The 15523-nt window shown below is 32.6% G+C and overlaps 1 protein-coding gene across 2 annotated transcripts in view; it reads right to left on the bottom strand.

Annotated features, from left to right (window-relative positions):
• Window positions 1–15523, bottom strand: part of NPLOC4_1 (Nuclear protein localization protein 4) — a 30008-nt gene that overhangs the window by 10742 nt on the left and 3743 nt on the right. For both annotated transcript variants that reach the window (XM_051219527.1, XM_051219528.1), the window contains exons 5-9: window positions 14483–14577; window positions 11174–11486; window positions 9705–9878; window positions 7074–7361; window positions 1674–1859 (exon numbers count right to left, since the gene is read on the bottom strand). In XM_051219527.1, coding sequence (XP_051064808.1) covers window positions 1674–1859; window positions 7074–7361; window positions 9705–9878; window positions 11174–11486; window positions 14483–14577 — 1056 coding nt within the window. The remainder of the gene's footprint in view (window positions 1–1673; window positions 1860–7073; window positions 7362–9704; window positions 9879–11173; window positions 11487–14482; window positions 14578–15523) is intronic.

Below are 15523 nucleotides of genomic sequence, written 5' to 3'. Positions count from 1 at the left end.
GAAAAGCGAATGTCCGGCGCTTTAACCGGATTCCAAACCAATGGTGCACATGGGCTCCAGTATACTGAAGCAACAAATGGCGTATGAACCAGTTGTTGGTCACAGGCTTCCATGGGACTGCATCTCTTTACGATGCTCTACTGCCTTGTGGATCAGACCTTCAGGTCGAAGGCTCGGGGTCTGGCCCCCTAAGAAAACCACCTGATTCGGTTTGGGCACCCGGGCAGTATCATAGCCCTCACACATATCGAATGAGATTTGTGTGGCGCATATGTATTTGGTGCCTCCTTGTACTAATATCTATATGTTAAAATAAATAATAAATAAATAATGAGCGAACTATAAGAATAAGAATATTTGTTCGTTGTACATATATGAATATTCCCCCTAAAGAAACCGTAAATAATGAGTGAATCTTAAATACAACCTATATCTTATTATAGTACATTGCATGTCCTATAACACTATTGATGAAATGTATGTATTTACTCTGTTGTAATTGTGAAAATCTAAGTTGATTGACATTTATACCAAGTTCAATAATGTATATAACTATTAGTAGGGATTTTCTATATACACAATTAAAAATTTGATCAATCTAGTTGGGATAATATATGTATCCTTTATGAATTGTACTCATCATATTAGTTATTTTGTCCCAATGAGGTAATTACATCTAGTAGATTGATGAGTCCTATATAAAACGAAATATATTCTAGATTTCAATGAAAGTTATAGTTATATTCATTCTAGAAAAAAAACACAACAGAATTAATGTTACTAGTATAGGGGTTGTGGAGATTATTAAGTTTTTGATTGAGATCATGAACCGATTGATGTTAGACCATCACAATTGAAAACCTGGAAGCGCTGGACGGCCGTTTCGTCCTACTGTGGGACTCCGTGACCAGTGGAGCTAATCCATGTCGGGTAGAGACAGGTATCTACCTCAGTACAACGGAAGTTTGTCGCGCAATTTCGTGGATTGGGTGTTGTTAGACACTATCACCACTGGATGCCGGCTCAGTGGTCCAGTTGGTAAAGCGTTCGCGAGCGAGACCGAAGGCCCTGGGTTCGAATCCCGCGAGCAGGATCGTAGATGCGCACTGCTGAGTAGTCCCACAATAGGAAGGCCGTCCAGTGCTTCCAGGTTTTCAATTGTGGTAGTCTAATCAATCGGTTCATGATCTCAATCAAAAAGAATTAATCTTAGTTTTCTAGTCTCCTATAAAGACAATAAGTTAAAACCAACAAAAATAAAAGTTGAGACAAATTTAGGTAAGATAAAAATTGTTCACCGGTAAATAGTTTTGATGAAAATATTAGACTGGGGTATTAGTAATAACACTTGGTATTTTACACAATTCCATTAATACTAACTTTGTAATATAGATTTATTTAAATGGGGGATATTTGTTGTTTAGATGAATACTTCTTTTTATAATGTTTTCAGTACTTCAAATTGGATTGGTTAATATACGAAGACATCAATGTTAACTTGGACAACACCAAGTAGAAATGTTTAAAATAATAATAATAATAAAGTGCATTCACAATTTCATTTGAAACGTTAAACTATCATCATCAAGAAGAGTAAAGACAATTATTGCATATATATATATATATATATATATATATATATATATATATATATATATGTATACAGGACTTACTTGAATTTGACCTAGACACTCACGATTCTCAATTGGAAATTGAAAATCAGCTGGAAAATCATCAGGAAATTTAGCCATTGTATAAAATGGTTCAATTGGAAAAGCTGTTGGCATATTTGTTAACAGAAACTCAACTGGTAAAGGACGAGCTACACGTGTAACACGATTACCATATTTATCCTTGGTCTATGGATTTAAAACATTTTAGGAGAGGGGAAAATATATATGTAAGCGGTTAAACATTGGTTCAAAATATAAACAAAAGGTGAAAAACAATATGCATAACATTTTGAAAGTTCTACATAAACAAAGGATTAATGGTAATGATCTCGTTAAGTAAGGAGCGTGATTATAAAACCCAAGAAATAGCTGGTTGAGACAGTTTTCATATGTCTTTATAATGAGTGACTTTTGCTGTATTAGCATAGCACTTTTCAAACCTTACAATTGGTGCCGAAAATCCATTCGGTCAAGTGAGATGACTTACAAGATGGCTAATAATCAGGTCTAACACTTGGGTCATAATTGATTAGAAAATAAATGATCTCTAAATTGGAATGGAAACAGGATGCAATTTGTATGAAAATGCAAGAACAATGAAGGCTGAGTTGTTATGAGACGATTGGTGGACAGTTTGCAAATTAAGCATTTACTTTATGATTGTTAGATCTTATTAACAAGTCCTGTAATTTTGATGTTAAATACATTCGATTGTCCCCACTGGTGTTCGTGTTCACTACACTACTACTATTAAGAATAGTAATAATGACAATTGTTAATATCATCATTATTTCGGCACATATCAATGCAAATTCACTTAGTATTGTTTGGCTTGTATCTTCCCAGTGAAGTTTAAGACTGCAATTGATCAGTCTGTTATTAACATATGTGCATATTGTGCGTATGCCTGGATATTGCCTTAATTCACAAGCTTTTTGTAAGCAATGATGACGTTTGAAGCGAATGGTACTAGATTCGAGTCCCATAGTGAACATCAACTCTCTAAGATGCAGGCATATCCAACTGACCAGTTCCAAATAGGACGAAACACGCGCCCTGGATTCCATTGTTATTCACTATCCATCATTGCTTACATATCAATGCAATTTAGAAATGAAAAACAAAATCAATTTTTTGGTAGTTTATTCATGACATATTTAAAGGTCATAGAAAAATATTTTTTTTTTTTTTTGGATGGTAGATACATACTTGAAATTGTGTGAATTATTTAAACCAAATCTGCATAACATAAATCTTAACAAAATAGTAATTAATTCATGTACAATCAAATCAGTGGATAAATAAAAGCCAGGACTAGTTGAACTATGAATAAATAATTAATATGAGGTTAAAAAGTATAGAACAATCATATTGTTCTCTGCTTGATACATATATATATATATGTATATACTATGCAAATTACAGGGTTAGAAAATTCTATGTTCAGTTGTTATAGATTATGATTGAAATTTATTAGTTATATAATTTACCCTTGTGGGTTAGGGTAATTTTACATTGGTTTTCAGGAGAACCAAACACTATCCAAACTTTCACGTGACAACCGAAACAATACAGCTCAATCCCGCTTTACAGGAGAACCAGACACCGTATAAGCTTTAACGCTACAATCTGAATAGTACAGCTCAATCCTATGATGCAACCATACAAGTACAATGCATCCTGGTTGATCAATGATTGAAATTTAGTTAAGCTATATGATATTTCATTGAAATTATGAACCGAGCTATATTAGATCACTATTGAAAACCAGGAAACAATGGATAATCGTTTTTATTCTGAAGTGCGTACCCATCATTCCACAGACAAACACATCGGATTCAAACCCAGTTCACCCGGTTCACCTTCAAAACTTCAAACGGAAAATCACATGATAATTATTCACTTAACTACAATAATTTACAGTTCATTCCGATGAGAATGATTACAATAGTGAAATCAATTGAACAATTATATCTATGAAATTACATAAGAAGTAAGTAGGAGTACAGAAAAAGTGATATTTAATTAGATAAGTTAAATTAGTACAACTGTATTAAAAATACAATAAACAAGAACACAAATTTTGAAAAATACACCAGAAAATTAATAAAGTAAGAGTAATATATTAATTATCATTATTAGTAGTAGTAGGATTAGAAAAAACAAAAAAAAAGACAATACTTATAGTTATAGTTACAAGTACAAATTTAGCAACTACTAATAATTTTAATAGTTGAATTTATCAGTTAATTGAAGCTAGATCACCATAGAAAACCTGAAAACATTGGGCGGCCATTTCGTCCTATCGGTCTCGCATGCGAACGCTTAACCTCTAAACCACTGAGCCGGAATCCAATGGTGTTAATATCTAACTTCAACTAATCTATGAAATTGAATGACACATCCACCATTGTCTTCAGTTAAAAACATATGGAAATGCATACTAATAAACTTTACAAAGTAATAGTTTATATACATATAACATAATTTTTAAAAAAAAACCCAGAAAAGATGGAACATATATTAGTGAACAATGGAGGTGAAGTTAAACATTGATATGCAAGAACTATGAGCTGTTAGTAAACAATAAAAAATTTTAAAGGATATAAATTAAGAATTTGATTCGTAAAGCAAAACAAAAAAGAGGGCATTTTGTGTATGTGTGTGCGTGTAAGTGAGTGAGAGAGAGAGGTGGGGAAGGTAAGGGAGACGAGGCGTTCTGAATAATGATAAAGAATTATGTGGATAATTTTACTGTTGTTTCTCTATAAAAAAAAAGTATATATGATATTTGAGATAAGTGATGGTGGTCTAGCTTCAATTGACTCATGAATTCATTTAGTTTATGCCTTGAATATCATCTATAAGAATGATAGTGTTAAGATATTTATTTATTTCTAGGGTATTAATGAAAAGATTCACATCATTATAAATTTGTGAATCAATCAACATATACTTCTATGAACATAGATAACAGTAATTTTAGGTAATATGTTTAATTAAAGAATATTTTGACTGGAATTTTTTCTCCTTTTCACAATTATTGATAAACTTTTGAATAGAACTATTAAATAACTTGAGATTATTTATGTTATAAATTGTGGATTTGTGCCTTTATCAATGTATAATGTAATGGTACCGCCAATTAGAGAACAGTGATTTATTGACTGGACCAATGATGCATAAAACACGTGCAAGCAGTTTAGAGTACTTATCGGTTCGGCTTCCTGCCCAGTCCTGCCTGTTAAGTGCAGAACACCACTCTCAGCCTCTGTAATTGTTGGGATATTCGGAAAAATACACCAATAATTATCCTGTTAAGTCTAATGGTGTCCTTGGACTTTAAATGGACATTCCCTATTGCTAAATCTTTATTTCACTTGTCAAATATTGTACAAATGTTGTTTTCTATTTTATGGTACGATGTGGTCTGTTTGATTGGTATATAAACAGAGTATGTTTGAAATATAACGATTCATATCTCAGAGGCTGAGACTTCCGTTCTGGACTCAAATGGCTGGGCTAGACAAGGAGGCGGGGTCAATCGGAACTCTAGGCCGTTCGTGCGTGTTTTAAGTGTCATTGCTCCGATCGATAATTCGCTGAGCATCTAATTTGCAGTCCACAAAACACAACACAATATGAATCATCTATTTCAAACATACTTGGTTTATATACTAACTAGATAGACCACATCAAACTATAAAATAGGAAACAACATTTGTACAAGATGACGCCAAATGTGGATGTGAATGTGGGAGATAGTAATTGATAGACTAGGTATAACTCAAGAATGGTAAATCGTATAATAACAGTTCATAGGTCAAAATAAAGTTTATAATAAGAGGAACATGAATATGAATATTTTAGTTACTTAACAATTATACGATAAAAATATACGCATAGTATTGGTCCATAAATGGATCCTAAAAGTTACCATTCATTATTCTCATCGGAATATAACAATTTATTAAGAATAAAGTTTCCAATAAATTTGAAATAGTAATTTGAAGATTAAATAAACTTCAGTATAAGAAAATATGTTGCCTATTTGGCAATAAAATAGTTTGAAGGTTAAAATAGATTTTTTAAAAATTGAAACCTATTTACGAGTTGATTGTAAAAACACTTTCATTAATAACTGTTAAGATGACATAGATAACAAATTGCTTTAAAAGACAACAAATTTTGTTAACATGTAAGGTTTTATAAACAATTGAAAAAAATCCCCTTACAGGTAAATCATTTTATTTCTTAGTAACTGATAAGTGAAATCATATTAAGTCAACATTTATTTCATGAAATGATAGATATATAATTAATGGCAAATGTATTTGTGAATGAATGTACATACATGAAATCCATTTAAATAATACAACTTTATCGATAACCAAATTAACTACTGGATGTAATGAAGTTAAGTGTATGCTGAACTAGAAACTTTTGGAGGGTAATTTACCCGTATTTCAAAAAATCCATTCTGATGTACAGTTTTTTTCACCGAAATTTGTCATATTTAATTTTAACTACTGAGTGTTAATAAGTAGTAAGATTTTCCGACAGATATTATTGGATTAAACCTGACTATTGTAATACTCTTAGGCGATCAAGACATATGAAATCAGATTTTAAAAAGTGGACTTTTTTCTCTGATATATATACTAAAGCCATTTAATAAAGGTAACGAAGGAAATTTCAGAACACGCAATGAAACGTATATAAAATAATCAAGGAAAGAATAGGAACTAACATGAGAAAAGTAGTAGGGTGATTAAAACGTTGAGAAAAGTGAAAAATGTTTGGATAAACGGATTTATAGAACTGAAATAGGTTTCACTGATTAGGCTCAGTGGTAATAACTTTAACACTTGTACTATGATTAACAAAAAGTTGAATAACGCTCGTTTCTCTTTTAGTATTTGTAAATTATACGGAACAAACTACTCGATCTGAATACCAAATTTAAAGCAATTTCTGATAATAAGTTTAAATTCATGCAATAAGATAGTTCGCACGCAAAAGCTTACCTAACGAATATATATATATATATATATATATATATATATATATATATATATATATATATATATACTGCTAATTTTATACTGCATAGCTTTAAGTGTTAACCCATCATTTGTAGAATATCCCATGATAACAATTGGTTGAATAAAGTTGGGATAGTAGTGGAATCCACGACAAACGTTTCGTTCAAATTGGGACTAGTCAGCTGAATATATTTACTAAATTCAAGCGTTAGTGTTCACACTAAGACTTGAATCCTGGTATTTTTCCCTTCAAATAGCAACTAATGATAAGAAAAATTACATAAGCCCCTGTAGACAAAGTTAGAGTTGTTTCCTTTTCATTTGGCGAAAACAAAATTAAACGAAACACACATACCGCATAAAACACCTCCGGAACGAATTGTTCTTTTGTAGTTTCTTTTACATAACCTAACTCAGGTGCATCATATGTTGGCACAAGAATATTATCTTTCACTAACGCCATAGCTTGATTACTAACTTGATAAGCTTCAAAATGTATATGATTCGATGCATCACCAGTGACAACAACCGTGGTAAATTTGGAACCAAAACATCCATCAGGACTTAGACGACAAATATTAGGATGAAGATTTTGTAGATGAGCAGCAGTGACACATTCTTCAGCACTTAAAAAGAAAGTATCCTGTTGAAGAAGAGAAGAAAAAAGAAGTAATTCTACATCATGTATGAGAATAAGAGAAACAACTAGCAAAATAATACAGTTGGACAATGTAAGAGAAAATCACTGATTACGGTTCATTTTTTGGAATGGTCAAAGTGTAATCTATTAGATATTTTGTGAGTAAAAGTATTCCCTCAGATAGGAATCACTACTAAATAAAGGTATTTCAATTATGAACAACAAAGCTGTTTGAAAGTTAAGTGTTCGCACCACAGACCGAAGGATCTGATTTTTACCTTTAGTAGAGTGATGGATGTACGCTGTTAAGAATTTTCATAGTTAAATGAAACGGCTATTTAGAGCTTCTTGATTTTCATGGTTCGCGTAACTAAGATTCTCCTGTGATGAAAACTGCATTTTTGTGACAAAATTACACTTGATGATTAATTACATTAGAGTAGAGCAAAAAAGCGACTTAAAAAATACAATATACTGATTCTATTATGCAAAAGGAGATGAAAATCGTTTTAAAGTAATCAGTGTAAAAAGAATTAAAAAGATTTTATGATAAACATAAGTTATTGATTAATAATGGTAACTTATTTATCAAGAGTATAAATTTACGTACACGAATTTTATAAAACACTGTCCCTATCTCATGGTCAGTTCTTGTTGTTAGTCGGTTCAACATACACCACTTCGTTCTTACTGTTACCATCAACATAAATTTGATCAAAACCGATGAACTACTATGGTTGGTTAGTCATAATAGTTCTCAAAGAGACGTTTGAAATTATGATATTACAGTTGAAATACTACCATAAACCTAACTTAATAAATACGTATAGAAGGTTATGCAGTTAAACACAGATATATCGAGAAACAAGAAAAAACACTTCCTTTATTACTATGCCCTGGTAAGGCTGAGAGTGAGGAGAGTCCACTGTTCCTCTCGAAATGCTCTCACATGGCCACGCGTATACAGCCACTTCCACGGAAGTCCTACTTACTGGCTTCTCGCAGCTGGTCTATTGTTTACGAAATTGAGAGGATGGAAATTGAATATTCGTCGCTTTAAGCGGGTTGGTGGACTCGGAGGGTCAACCTAGGGGAGTTGGAAAACCCTGGTTCCAAACCAAATGTGCACATAGGATCCAGGATCCTAAGGAAACAAATGACATGCGAACCTAGTGTTAGTCACCGGATACCATGGTGGTTCATCTCCCAACGTTAATCCACAGTCTTGTGGATTAAGCCACTAGGTGAAAGACCCCTAAGGAAACTACATGCTTCGGTTTGGGCACATATAAATCACTAGTTTCCATAATTTAAACGACTATTCTTCAACTATATTTCAAATGAAATAGTTTTTTATACACATAGCTCCCTAGATTATCTTGAAGGGAGAACAATAAAAGACCTTAGTAGAATAGCACGAATTCATTTTACTTTGTTTGGTCCTCGTCAAGTACTTACAACCTTATTTATTATTTATTTATTTAAACATAAATATTGGTACAAACGGGCACCGAACACATATGCGCCACACAAGTCACTCGACTTGGATGTGGGCTGTGATACTGCTCGGGTGCAGAGTCACGCACAGAGCCTTCGACCTAGAGGTCTGATCCACAAGGCAGTGGAGCAACATCAGGATGCAATCCCATGGTATCCGGTGGTCAATAATTGGTTCATACGCCATTTGTTCCCGCAGGATACTGGAGCCCATGTGCACCATTGGTTTGGAATCAGGGTTTTCCAACCCCCCTAGGTGGGTCCTCCGTGCCCACCGACCCGGTTGAAGCGTCGGAAATTCGAACCCAAAACTATTCGCGTTAAACACTAACAGGATGAACCACTCAGCTACCGATCAAAATTCAGTCAAAATATCAGTAATGGGATAATGCAAAAAATCATAGAAATAAACTCGACTACATATATTCTTTGGATAGTTGGAAATATTTCGAAAAAAAAAGAAGTCAACAACTACATTTCATCAAACTAATGCTAAATATTTCCCCAATCATCTAATTTACTTATTCACTAATGCTTTTTTGGAATAAATTCTTAACAACCAAAAACAAATAATTATATCTATGTACTAATTGAATAAGTTAATGGCGTTAATTGGATCTGTTTTAGTTTGAGCGAATAACAGATGTTTAGGCGTTTGAAATAAAACTTACCAAGTTCATTTAAGCATTTTAGTGTGGGACATTGATAGAACAATGTTGATATAACTGGATGATTAGTTCCAAATTGGATAATTCCAATGTTAACCACATATAATCAAATATATTATTAAAATATTCATACAAAAAGAAACTGTTTATTAATCAAAAAATAAAAACACAAACTACTTACCACAGTGCCACGAAAATGTTTGACAACACCATTACCATTTGAGTTTTGAGCGACTAAATCAGTAAATATCCAACCAACTGGCTGTAGACCAATTCGTTTAGCAACTTCCATGACATGTTTTGGTAAAACATTGTCGAGTGGACCGATTAATTTTACTGATTTCGGTGTGGATTCCTAAAAAGCGACAATAACAAATTAGGATAAATGTATTTTAAATAATCGGTAGATCTATTCTCAATAAACTTGTTCATTTATTTAAACATAAACGTCGGTACAAAGATATATATATGCGCCACCTAGTAGAAACGAGATCGTGGAGATATAAAAAGGGATATGAGTATAATACAAAAGGAGCAAAAATGAATAAAAATTAGTGTACGATGGTGAAATAATAATAATAATAGGAGAAGCAGTTCGGTTACGAACAATACAACCAGAATGGATTCTTTCAGTTGTAGAAGTTAATTTCATTTATATGAAGAAAGTAAAAGAAAATTACAGCAGGACCGCCACCGGCTTCTATTATTAGCCATATCTGACGTCTCAAACCACTGAGTTGCACTGTCTCTAGAACCATAACCATGGAGTCGTGAAGGATCAACAGAAACCAGTCCTCTGCAGTTTTCTTTCATATCAATTACACCATGTAATATAGGTAGTTAGATTTAGTATGGTCAAATATTTGAACACCGGCTTAATAGAAACATGGATAAAATTTCATATATGATATGTAGTGATAACCAAGGCGATATCACTCAATAAATAATTATACGTTTGTATCCAAGGTGTTCAGCTATCTTCAGGATTATAACAAGGGTATTTACGTAGCAGAGAGCTGTTTAAACCTAAGAACATATTATGAAATAAAAGTTAAATAATTGTATGAACGAATTTTTGATTATCACATGAAAAACAATACGCTTATGGATAGACAATATGCAATGATAAAGTGTAACTAAGGGATAGCTGTTCAAAAGATTATCTTATTGACATAAATCCCTGAGTGATTTGAAATCAATGACAAGACCAGTAGATTGATGAATAAGTTTTAATAACACACATAATAAATATTGATGGGTGATTGCAAGGAATCAATCTTGTAGGTCAATCACCAATCAATTAGAACTTTAGTCATCACATCAGATACGAAAATCATAAATATAGCGCACAAATCACTAACCTACTGTTTAATATACATCAGATATAATGAATAGCTAGATGAATAAATCTGTATTTGATCAACTCTACCTAAAATTTTCTTATTTTGATCAGTAACTTAATGAAGGATCAACAAAGTAAGAATGTATACAAGATTAACAATCATACAATATTACAAATTGATTGAATTTGTAACTTGAAAATTATTTAGATAGAGTGTAGTAATTCTAAGAGCCTAAGGTAAAAATCAAAACAGAATATTATTTAGATAATAAATTTTAGACAGAAAATAACAACTTTATCCTTTTTACTTGAGCTGGTTCATAAATCACAGCTACAACTGCTTTTATTGCTAATGGAGGTGAACCTGGTGCATTGAAATGAGCATATCGGCCAAGCATAATACCAATACGTTGACAACTTGTTTGTCGCCAATAATCCAAAAATGTATTCATTAATTGTGGATTTTCAAATTGTACAAAATCTACATGACGATATGGCTGAATTTCTAAAGTTACTGGATTCGGTTGACATTTAGTACAAATTCCATTAGGCCATGGAGGATGATCACGACAACCGGGACGAATATGACAACTTAAATTTTCCAAAGATGAAAATTTTCCTCTACGAATAAAAAGATTATTGAAAATAAATGATGTGTTACTTGAAAAACGCTTTATTAAATCTAAAAAAATTTACTACTTATTAATTAGTAGACAACTAGTTGAATTGAAAACGATGCGATAAAATATATAGCTCTTCGTCACATGACCATGCGTATACAGCCACTTCCACGGAAGTCCTACTCACTGCCTTCTCGAGGCGGGTTTGCTGTTTACGAAACTGAGAGGATGAAAATCTAATGTCCGGCGCTTTAACTGGATCGGTAGACACAGAGGGTTCACCTAAGGGGGTCGGAAAACACACAAATCAATGATTACTACTACTAACCTCATAGTTATTGTATGACGTATGTCTATCTGGTGCACTCTTGTACAAATGTTTATATGTCCAAATATATAAGTGAAATAGTTATACATCATGATACTGTAATCATTAATTTATTAAAGAAGAATTTATGTAATAATAATCTGTGTGTACACAGATGAAACAAACTTAAATTTTCATAATAACTATGTTTCATAGATATTTAAGGGTATAAGATTTCACATTTAAGTAGATGTGGTTAGCATCTGAAGGAGTTTTGTGGAGATTTTAGTAATTTTAATAGTTGAGATCATGTGTGTGATGTAACTAATCTTACTGTAATATTATATCAATGTTTTAATATAGAAAATTCAAACGTCTATTGTCCACAAGAATTATTTAATTTATCCTGATAATCAATTCCTTTAAAGGTATACCTTCAACATTTTATTCACATACACATTGACAGTTATCCCTAAATATGTTTACTATGACGAAATATATAAAACTAGAAAATATAATTGATATACAATACTATTGTATGAAAATATGTTGTGATAGAGCTCTACAGAGAGGATATAATATTTAATTTCTTTTAGTAACTAAACTAAAAAATTTATTTATATGTAGGAAGATGTGAAATCTGTCAACCTTTTTTAAAATCATGAATTAAACAGTGGAATATTGAAGAATTGTGACTACTTTATACAACGGTAGTATAAGAAAAAGTAATATTATCCCACTCACTTGATTAACACTGACTGTCAGTGATTGCATTAACCCAAATAACACAAAATACAGTAATACACGTTTAGATCGGGGTAATAGATTGACATATTAATCACTCCTGTTGGTGACTAAGGTACCCTATGTGACACCTATCTTGAAAGTTTAATCAGTTCTCGTGAATTGGTGTCCGACAAAATTTCAGTGCAAATTCAGAAAGTTCAGCTGGCTCTCGGTAACTTACGTTACTTTTCGTGTAGGTAAGATGTTCTACCAACTAGAAAAACGAGTATACTGCTCAGCAGTTCTGTTTTATCGTTATGAAATATAGATCCTAAAAATAGAGCATATTCATAGGTCACTAATATTTCGCGTAATTTGGGACCATCGGGTAGGCAGTGCAGAGGTTAAATGCTAAGTAATAAAAAAGATAATAAATCAAATGGCCAACTTGTGAATCTTCAACAACTGAAATGGCTAGAATATGTATTACGTATCACCAAATGTCGGCTACTTTGGACGCGCATTTTGCTAGTGTAGTCGTTTGGAAGAAAGCGAAACATTAGACCAAAATGTGACATCAGCCTATGAAGATAGTGACTGTCGGACTAAGTCGTGTTGGCAGATGCAGACTACATGGTTATGATCTCTGCGATTATTGTAACCAGTAGTTGGAGATGTCACGTAACATGACTCAATATCAATCACAACGCCATATATGTATTCAATCCCATCGTTCCTTAAGTCTTGGGTCCTAAAATGATCTTATGCTTTTTATGCCACGAATTTATTATTTTTTGTTGAGTCATATCGTCTATGTTCTATTTTTTTTACTATCCCTGATACTGTTACTACTTATATTACTCTTACATTTTTCCTGATACTTTCATCTGGGTGTGCCCATCCGATGTAGAAAATTCAACAGATGCACATATGTGTCAGGGCTCTATGTTGCTTGTGACTGATTGATAGAGTCGAGCATCCGACTTAAACGATGATTGGCTGTGACTGTAACTAATCAACTACTAAGACTGATTAGGTCAAAAAGGAAATGGTGACAAAAAATACATAAAATAACAAATTCCGAAAGATATTTCTGAATGCTTTAAGATGAGACAAAAACGTGAGATCACATTCCAGACCAGTAAGATTCCTGTTCAACGTAAGGCTCATTCTACGTTAACGTGACATGTATTAACTGTGATACTCTTTGTAATTATCTGGTGTGAACATCATGTAGTATGATAAGCAGTAAGAGTTTTTTGTAGCGATTTCGTGTAATACTTTTGTATTGCCTCGAATTCGGTTGTATGTGACATTTGTGAGTAAAATCGATATTTAATGGTGTATTTAGTTGAATAAAATATCTTTCTGTCATCAGTCCTGGCTATTTTAAATATACGTCGTGCGAATCAGTGTTCTTCCTTATTACAAGTATTATTTCCTTCAGAGTTATAACAGAATGAATCTAAATGATAGTATCAACACCATTTCTTGTATATTATAATACTGTCCTAATCTTCCTTTCTCATTGAAATACTTATTTTTTTTATTATAGTATGTTATGGATTTGCAACAAGTTACCTGATATTATCTGTTTTAAAGCTCCGTTGTCTTGCTCCTGTAAGATCGAATGATATTACTATCAATTAGATACACAAATCCTATTTACTTCATATATACCTCGTTGATTAGTCTTGTCAATGACAACGTGGTTGAAAACGAAAGCATTCGAAGAACGTACATTTCAAAGGTTCAATAATGTAGACGAACGATAAGAAATGTATGTGAAGTAGTGATAAAAATAGAAAACTCAATTTCATCAAGGATGATTCAATACTCACAGTCAGACAGAAAAACCAAGCTAAAGGCATGTGACAAAGAGACCACGTGATAATCACAAACGCACATACACTCATACAAAAACAATAAACGTTACAAGCGAATATGCAGAAAAATAAACTTACTTGCTCTGTCCACCAGTTAATTTACGTAGATATGCATGAAATGACATAAATTTCACTGGAGGATCTAAATGTTCCAAATAGGCTGAATCAAAAGGCTGCAAGTTATAAGGAGAAAAATCACAATGTCATGTGGCTACATGGATATCATTACTAATGATTACACAATGATCAGTAGCGATCAGCCGTATGCATTAGATCAATTATAAACCATGAACGAATGTAGCATAAGATGATGGTAACAATCGTACGCTTATCGACTAGATTGTACACTGATGACTATCTCTGTCTTGTATTGGGTCATACAGATCAATATGGAGACATTTTTATATGACTTGAATTTTAAATACCAATATGACATCAGATAATCAGATCTACCAGCTGAGACTTGTTATATAAATTATTCTACGATAATTGTAAAAGGTTATTAACGCAAAGAATATTGTTCTTATAAGGCTACTAAACAATTACCGCTTACTGCACTTCTACATTATGGTTGACAGTGGCTGACCCCAATGTACTGCATTACTGGAAGCATAAAAATGATAGGTGGTCATACAATTATTTTACATCAGTGATAGAAAAATGTATTCTATTTGGCACAGACAAGTTTATCAGCAAAATTTATATGTTTATCTCAGCCACACAGATAGAGAGCAAGTGTGATCTTATGGGGAAGAAAACCCAATTACTAACTCTCCGTAGCTTTTATACGTACGTGAATCTTCTTTTAAGGGAAACCGAGACTGAAGTGTTCAACTAGAAGTGATTAAATCTGCACACAACTTTGTTTAACATGGAATATTGTGAAGATAGTCTGATAGCCACTTGTAACGGAAAATTAATAATGAGACTTAAAGACCGAAGATGTCAAAACAGAATAGTATTTGTATCACCAAAGTCACTTAAATTAAGCTGTCAATAGTAGTATCACTGATAACTTTTACCATAAAATTCAATTTCTACCAATACAATAATATTCATTTTTAATCTACTTACGTATTGATCAATTAACGTGGTGCTGTCAATCAGCATGTATCTGTA

The sequence above is a fragment of the Schistosoma haematobium genome, chromosome 5 (genome assembly GCF_000699445.3).
Source record: "Schistosoma haematobium chromosome 5, whole genome shotgun sequence".
NCBI lineage: Eukaryota > Metazoa > Platyhelminthes > Trematoda > Strigeidida > Schistosomatidae > Schistosoma > Schistosoma haematobium.
This window is presented reverse-complemented; position numbering and strand designations above follow the sequence as displayed.